Here is an 8725-nt window from a genome sequence, read left to right as displayed (position 1 = left end):
CACTCGAAATCTCGGAGACGGCCCTGATCAAACGTATACAATATATGATTTTACTTACATTTAAATATATGTCAGCAAAATATAGTTTGTAAAATTACTAATACGGATCGTCGATCTGGCTGTTAGTCTAAGTTTGATGAATAGTAATATTACTGAGTGCATGAAACATTGATTTTTAATATATATATATATAATAACTTAAATAAATGCCCTTTTTATCTAAAAAAGAGTTGAATCCATTATTTTGCCAAACCTCAAGAACCATTTGTGAAACTAAGTTTAAAAGAATTGTACTTGGTACCTAAATGACTAAATTTGTTATGTTATTTTGTCCATAGCTCGCTTAGGGACCATTCGGTCTAAAATATTGTATTGTGATCTCTAGGTTCTGTCAATTTTATTTGTGTTCATGAACTGTTTGTGAACACATTCATTTCCTTAATGAACGAACACAAACATAAAATCTCGTTCGATAAGTGTTCGTGAACCGTTCATGAACACATTATTTCCTTAATAAACGAACATCAACAAGGCTTTTTTTGTATTCGTTCGGCTCGTTTAAAGCCCTACTTTTTAAAAAGAATGGAATAAAGATAAGAGAGAAAAGATAATGTCTCCTATCAAAAGTATAACATGATTTTACTTTGCATTTAGAAAAGATTTTTAACAAAATATAGTTTGTTAAATTACTGATTTGGACCGGACAATCTGGTTTTTCATTAGCTTTGACCCGATCATCAATTATATTTGGTTCATATAAAACTAATTTTTCTACGTCTAGTTTATTGGTTTGTAATCAAACAAACAATGGTTCCTGCTTTAACCAGTCGATCGTGTTTAGTTCTTAAAACAACGCTTTTATGAAGGGGTCCCAATCGCCATGAATCACGTATGGTCATCGAATTTATGGTTGACAAGTAGAAGTTCTTAACCCAAACACGACATGTATATCTATCTATTTATGTAAAAAAAATAACCGTAACTTGCACACGCTTAAAATCTTGTAACTCAAACACTACTCGTTAAACCTATTTATCTGAACGTGCTAATTGTTTCAATGAGCAACAATAACTAAGGTGTAAGGGTGTAATTATATATTGAGCTGTATTAGATGGATTAAATAAACGATAACGGGTCAGTTGAAAGATATAAATAAATAAAGATAAGGAACAGTTCAACCGGTGGTAGTGTAGTTCAAAGCTCATGTTTGTGGACCTTTATTACTTATTATGACCACTTTCCCAAAACCATAGATAGATCAATCTGTCTGTATGTAGAATAAATCAAACAAGAAAATGAATCCGGTTGTAAGCAGTAGCTCAAAGGTTTTGGATGATTTGAAAGCCAGATACACCTGCATACATGAACCACCTGCTTCTGCTGCAAGTCCAGGAAGAAGATATTTAACATCTCTTATGGTTTATAGCAGTCGAGAGGTTGAAGAACCTCTATCCAGTAAGTGATTTCAGTCAACTCTATCACTATGATGTTTCTTTGTTTGAGTAAATTATCAATCAATCGTACACGCCATAACACCTCATCACTTGTCATGATGATGCTTTGGATTATTATTATTATAGTTTTTTTTTCAGTTTCTTAATTGAATAACTGAATTCTAAACTCACCTAATTTGATTAATTGATTATCTATTAGAATACCTAATTTGGAAACTGATTCTTATTCAGCCATGCTTGATAGAAGCTACTATCTATCCGGTTAATTCGGAAAAATACCGGATATTGGTCAAGGACTGATATTTGAGATATCAGTTATCACGGTGACATATCAGCAGTATTAATATATATAGCAATTTAACACTAGCAATTCAATATACTCTCCTACCATTAACAAATTAACCTTTTGCAACTTACAAAACGCTAACAATTGTAGCAAGTAGAACTGATTAAGACTTAAAACGCTAACGGTAAACACCAAACATCGACAATTAAGACTTAAAAAACTGATATCTTGAAAATTGGTGGTCCAGTATCGGTCAATATCACCGCTAATATCGGGACTAATATTTTGAACCGATATTTTACCAAGGGACCAATAACCAATATATCGGCGATATCGACTGCATAGCACTATTCAATTTTCGTCATACAACTACAAATGTAAAACAAATTCAAAAATGTAATTTGTTTAATGTATTCAAAATATGTCTTTACTGTGATTCACATATTCATAGGTTCATCTACGCCGACAATCGATCCAAACATCATTAAACAGAAAGTGACATCTGCACTTAAGGTTTTAAGTTTCCGTGAGCCACATGTGCTGGTTCAGTTTTGGTCACCAGTTGCAGTCCGGAAGCGGTGCTTGCTAGCCACTTTGGACCAACCGTTTGGTCTTGGTGTGGTTGATGAAGGGCTTTATTTATATAGGTTGGAGTCTGAGCAACGCATGTTTGTTGTGGATGGTGAACACAGAGAAGAATTAGGTCCTCCCGGTCGTGTTTACCGACAAAAGTTACCAGAATGGAGTTTGGAAGTACAAGGATATATTAATCTGCCTGTGTTTGAACCTTGCAGTGGTTGCTGTGTAGGTGTGCTTGAAGTCATAACATCATCAAAGTATACTGATTATGCTTTTGAGGTTCGACAAGTCTGCAGAGCACTCAAGGTACTGTATACATGATACATGCATGCATGCATACATACCATTACCTTATTCATTTTTTGTATTCTACTTTGCAGGAAGAGAATCTGAAGTCTCCAAACGTGCTTGAAGATACCATCTTTAATGTGAGTTGTACATAACTACATAGATGTATGATATTACGTGCATATCTGATGTGTATTTCATGTGATTTTTTGTTTGAACTTTCAGACGCGTGTTAAAGATGAAAATAGGCGGCTTGAATTGGAAGAAATCTTCTGTGCTTTAAAGATGGTATGTGATGTTCATAATCTACCTCTCGCTTTGACGTGGGGTCTGTGTGGATACAGTAGTGTAGTGGCTAATTCTGGGAATCTTGCAAAGAGTTGTAGTAGCTTTAGTAGAAACTGTATAGGTCAAGTATGCATGTCAACCGTTGGTCTACCATTCTACGTGCGAGACCTAAGCATGTGGGGATTCCATGAAGCGTGTAGATCGAGACACCTGGACAAATCACAAGGAGTTGTTGGGAGATCATTAGCGTCCCGTGGTGTATGCTTTTGTGGAGATGTAAGTAAACTTGGTGAAGATGAATATCCTTTGGCTCCTTATGCACGTATGCATGGGATAACTAGTTGTCTAGCTTTATATCTCAAGGGTGTTGATGTGGATGATGAATATGCTGCTGTGTTATTTTTGCCAACTCAGACTGAAAACGAGGCAGACCTACAATGTTTGGTGACAACGCTGAAACAGCAGATTAAGAATGTTTCTAGGATACAGCTAGGTGATATCTCGTCTCCCCAAGTTATCGGGGGCGTTCCGCTTATTTGGAATCTTGAGTCTCCAACTTTGACTGAAAAACAAGAGGTTCCATTACCACCAGAGTTGGAAAAATTAAATTTATTGGCAGAGAATGGAAATAATGATTCTGATGTTAATGTTGATGTGGAGCATATGGATGAAGATAAGCCATCAAGTTCTACTGCTGCTGGGACAACTGAGAATGTTGTTGCTTCTTCTGTGGATGTCGGAAATGAAGATGTTGATATTCTTAATACAGGGAAAGTTATGGAAAGCGACATTGATAATTCCAAAGAACCAATTATAAACACGAGAACTGACAGGTCGATTAGTTTCGTTGAAGATACGACATTAGATTCTGTGGCTGCTGTGGGGATAAACGAGAATGTTGTTGTTCCTTATTTAGATGTAGGGATTGAGGATGCAGATAATATTAATAAAGGGAAAAGGCAGGAAAAATACATTGACTTTTCTAAACAACCAATTAGAAACAGGAAGAGGACCGATAGGTCAATTAGTTTAGAGGAAATCAGTAAACATTATGGAAAAACTATGGAGGAAGCTGCAGAGAGCCTTCATGGTGAGTTAATAGTTTGTTTGTGATGTCTAGAGGTGGCAGGTTTGACCAGGTCAATTGAGTCGGTTAGTCAAACTAAAAAGATTTAACTGAAAATGAACCAGGTCAACTGGGTTGAACTCAAAAGTCATTCGAAGTGTATTCAAAATGCATAAATTATCAAAGTCAATTTATTGAAGGTAGCTGGATTGCCAATAATATAGTTTTTTCTAGTTACTTAACATTTTAGTTATGGGGAATATTGCATGTGGTGGTCTCCAATTGTTCAACTTCTTACATTAAGGCCACCCATATGTTGAACGAACCTGCTTTGTAGGCCACACGGTATATGTATCATTTATACAAAGTCTAGCAAAAAATAAGGCAGATAAAAAGTTAGTTGACCTGAGTTGTCTTCCAAAATGTTTTTGGCCTATATATGATATATTCATACTTGATACTTGGAGAGCCCAGAAAGTTTACAATATATGATATGGGTGGGATTAATGAACTACTTGAAGATACGGGGAAAGGAGGGGGGGGGTTGTCTCTACATATATAATTTTATATTTAACACAACAGATAATATATACTTATTTATTATATTGAATAGAAATATTATATTTATATAAATCATGTACTTTTTAGGCTCGCAAGCCTAGTCAAGCTCAAGCTCAGACTCAAGCTCGTTTATCAAATGAGTTCGAGTTTAGGTTCGAGATTTGGCTCATGCTTGTTTAAGCTCGCCTCAATATGAGCTTTTAATGAGCCGATCTAAAGTAGCTCATGAGCAGGTCGGCTCGTTTACACCCCTAAGGAAGACATGTTTTACATAAATATATAACTTATTTAATTTTGTCATATAATAGGAATAAAGTTTTTTAAATAAACTAATAAAATTCAAATTCATTTTTCTTGTGTTGAATCTTATTAGCTCCTGAATTTCCGCACAAAGTTTTTAGTCAATTCAAATCTAATGCCACTCCTTTAAGTCAGAGTTGACTGGCATATATTATTGATTGCTATAGAGGCAGGATGCTAACTGAACCGCACCACAGGTTAACCGCTAAATGAGGATAAGGTCGACCGACTGAACTGCAAACACCACTAATTTAGCCAATATGCTAGTTCAGCTCGTCCATTTTGCCACCTCTAATAAGATCTATATATGTGACATTTTCTTTTAACATGGTATGTATGCAGTGAGCAGGTCAACTTTAAAGCGCATTTGCAGGAGTCATGGTATACCAAGGTGGCCATATACCAGGACCCCCAATGAAACCAACCCCCTTCTCAAGCCAGATCAAACAGATGCAGTCCCCCATGCATCCGACCGAGCCCTTACTACCCTTGCTTTAGGGACTTCCCATGCACCAAACATAACTTCTGATCCTGTGACTCCTGCCACTCTTACTGAACCCGGTAATCATAGTTCATCACTCATACCACACCCCAATGAACAAAAAGATCTACTTAGAACCGTCCAAGACAAGAATATCAAGAGTACTGCAGCCAACACGTACATGTTTAAGGTTACATACCAAAATAATACCGTAAAGTTTTCGTTCACACTGTCAGATGGACTGGAAATGTTGGAGAAACTGATTGCAACACGGTTCCAGCTCAGCCATGGAAGCTTTAGTCTGAAATATGTAGACGAGGATGGCGATATGATATTGATTGCGTGTGACAGTGACTTGACTGCATCATTGGGTACTTTTAGACAGCCAGATGCTCAAACTGTGATCAGACTATCGGTTTGGCCTATTGCACAACAGAACCCTGATGCTTAGAGCTTAGTTTTATATAATTTATGGTGCATTGGTTCCTGTAACGAGATTATAGGCGACGACTGCCTGTAAGAAGAAGAAACCATTAGTCCTCCAGCTTGACTAATTAGGCGAGGACTGTTAGAGTGGACTTCTGGTCTAACTAGTTACAACACAAAAGACTTTCCACAATAAGACTGTGGGATCCATTGCAATCTTCATGGGTGTTTGGCTTTACCAGTATCTGATCCTACCACAGGGTTACGTGTAGGTGTGCTTGAGCTTTTGACATTTTCCAAGTTGGAAGATTTTGCTTATGAGGTTGAGCATATACGCTGGGCGCTTAAGGTTTCCATCTTACCTTTCAAATTCAAACTTCTATGTGTTTTGTGTGAGTATGTGTTCACACACTTGTATGTCTTACACTGAATTATCTTACAGAAAGGGAATCTAACAAGCCCACAAGTATTTGAAGTACTTGATGCCCCTGCTTTAAATGTGAGTTGGATCCAGTGGTTGATATTCTCAATTTCTACTAAAGTTTTATATTTTGTCTATGTTAACCAGCTGCTTTGCAATCTTCTTGCATAGTGTTGAAGACAACAATGAATATGTGCTAGTGTTTTCCCTTTGTATTTAATTAGGTGACAGGTCATCCATTGAAGTTACTGGTCCACCTCTGGATTTGTCTTTAAACAATACAGATTCATCATAGTTAGGGTAAGTTGTGGTTATGGAGGCCGACTGTGATAACTTTACCAGCATGGTGATGGTGAATGTAACTTTTAGCAACTCTATAGAGGGGTTTGCATTTCCGCTTTTTAGTGGAGTATGAAAATTGATAAAGAAAGTTGCAAAGAGGTTAAAGTTAGAGGGTCAAGGGTTAAAACTACCGAAGCCTTGAAGTTTGCTCTGGATGCTTCGGGCAGTAACAGCGGTATCAACTTAATATGTTCAATGTCATCGATCAGATGGCCCTAAATTGCTGAATGTTGATAGCCTATTTGGATATTTGTCGAGAAGGAATGACCTTTTCAGGTATGACTTTTGTCTATTGGTTTATAATGCTCTGAACTTTTCGGTTATGCTGAATTCGATTATTTATTATGGCAATTAGCTAGTAAGAGGAAAGGCAAGCCTGAACTGATTTATGTCTTTTCAAATTTTAACACGTTATTTTTTATGCAACAGTGTATTTTTTATAATATCATGTTTATAACTAGTATGCATAATTGTAATGTTAAAAGATCTCATAATAAGGTGTGCATCAGTTATGGATTTTATGACAGTTCTGCAGCAGTTATGTGTTGGCGATTATTCGTTTTATATTTATGTACATCAGTTTTGTATCTTTGAACGCAATAATGTAAAATATGTACGGTGATACAAAACCAATGCATCAACTATGCAGATAAGTTTGTAATATAAAAGGTAACCGTTCACACTTAGCTTGGCATTTCAGGAAGAACCAGTGGGTTCGAGAAAATATTGTGAATGTTGGATGTTCATTATTGGAATCAAACTTGAAAACCCAGAAATTTTGATTCATACTGAGTTCAGTTTCAAATTGAATTTGAATTAATGAATTTCGAATTGAACTAACCAGATTATTTGAATTTGAGTTTAAATTATTTAATTTATATTTTTTATAAAAAAATTATTTTATGTTTTTTTGTCCGCACATATTTTATGCATGATTGAGAGAATTTATTCAATTCATTCATTCATTTATTTTTTCATTATTCGTGAATTCGAATCGATCCGAATGTAAACTTTTGCTTTTCAGTCAGTAGCAAACTTTCTGAATTCTAAGTTGTTCGAATTTGAATTTGGATTTGAAAATGTGAAACCTGATTCAAATAAGCCGCGGCCCAAGTAAATGCCTATGATTTTAATATGTTACGAGTTACGCCATCCATTTGACGCTTATCAAATTCCACAAATATTTTTTCCCATCGAGGCGCAGGCGCGTCTCAAAGATTTCAAGTGCCTAAGATAAGTATCGAAATGAGCCTTATATAATATATTTTTTTTAAAAGATCAATGATACGGGCCCATTTTATCACTAATTTATTAGAACTTAAAAGGGCCAAAATCTATTGTTTTGTTTATATTTGGACTTTTGGATAATTTATAGAATCTTAATATAAAATTAGCCCTTAAATAAACATATTATATATATATAGGGTAAGGATCCTAAGGCTGAGGGTAGTGGGAGTGATCGGGGGGCGCGACCGCCTACGTGGCTCGCGAACACCGCTACACCCCTCAGGTGATCGGGGGCGCGGTTGGCCGCTGTGGCTAGGACCGCGGGGCTTTATAGCCGTTGGAGTGTGGGGAAAATCAAATAATAATAATAATAGTATAGGGGTTACAGGAAGAGGAGGCGGGCGGAGGAACGACGGAGTGAGTGCCGACATCGGAGATGAAGATGGTGGTTGTTATGATTTTTCTATTTAATTATGTAATATTTAAAATAAATAAAAAATTCAATCAAGTCCCGGATCATCTGGACCACTACACCCTCTGGGGCTTGGTTGAGGGGCTTGATACAGGGTCACGTCATCGCCTACGTGTCGGGTTTTGATTGAATCACTTGGGGCTCAACCAAGTCCCATTAACCTTAGTCTAAGAGAACCCTTTGCAAATTGAGAACTTTGAGAACCATTTTAGACCACTAAAAACATCTTTAAAAAATATTTAAAAAAATCATAAAACAAAAAATAACAAAAATTTTAAAAAAGTAAAAAAACCAGATTTCTTATATTTCATTCCGGTTTCATTAAAAAAAGAAAAAATAAAAAAAAACATCGTATTATACACATATGTATAATTTTATTTAATCTTTAGTTACGTAATATACACATATGTACAGTATCCTTTATCTTAAATTATACACATGTGTATAAAAATCATGTAAATGTACATATATATATATATTATACATATGTGTATATAATTAAGCTAAACCGAGGTTTTTTTTATGATACCGGCA

At 35.8% G+C, this 8725-nt stretch overlaps 1 protein-coding gene across 1 annotated transcript; it reads left to right on the top strand.

Annotated features, from left to right (window-relative positions):
• The first annotated feature begins 1286 nt into the window (after nucleotides 1-1286).
• LOC143563334 (protein NLP6-like) lies at nucleotides 1287-6395 on the top strand. The gene is made up of 6 exons (XM_077050901.1): nucleotides 1287-1455; nucleotides 2192-2625; nucleotides 2700-2747; nucleotides 2833-3985; nucleotides 5165-6078; nucleotides 6172-6395. The coding sequence occupies exons 1-5, from the start codon at nucleotides 1296-1298 to the stop codon at nucleotides 5752-5754; spliced, it is 2385 nt and encodes a 794-aa protein (XP_076907016.1). The 5' UTR covers nucleotides 1287-1295; the 3' UTR covers nucleotides 5755-6078; nucleotides 6172-6395.
• The last annotated feature ends 2330 nt before the right edge of the window (nucleotides 6396-8725 follow it).

Source organism: Bidens hawaiensis, unplaced genomic scaffold (genome assembly GCF_021521415.1).
Source record: "Bidens hawaiensis isolate Kalapana, Puna unplaced genomic scaffold, B.hawaiensis_p1.1 tig00001179_1, whole genome shotgun sequence".
NCBI lineage: Eukaryota > Viridiplantae > Streptophyta > Magnoliopsida > Asterales > Asteraceae > Bidens > Bidens hawaiensis.
Note: the sequence above shows the minus strand (reverse complement) of the source record. Positions and strands in the feature narration are given on the sequence as shown.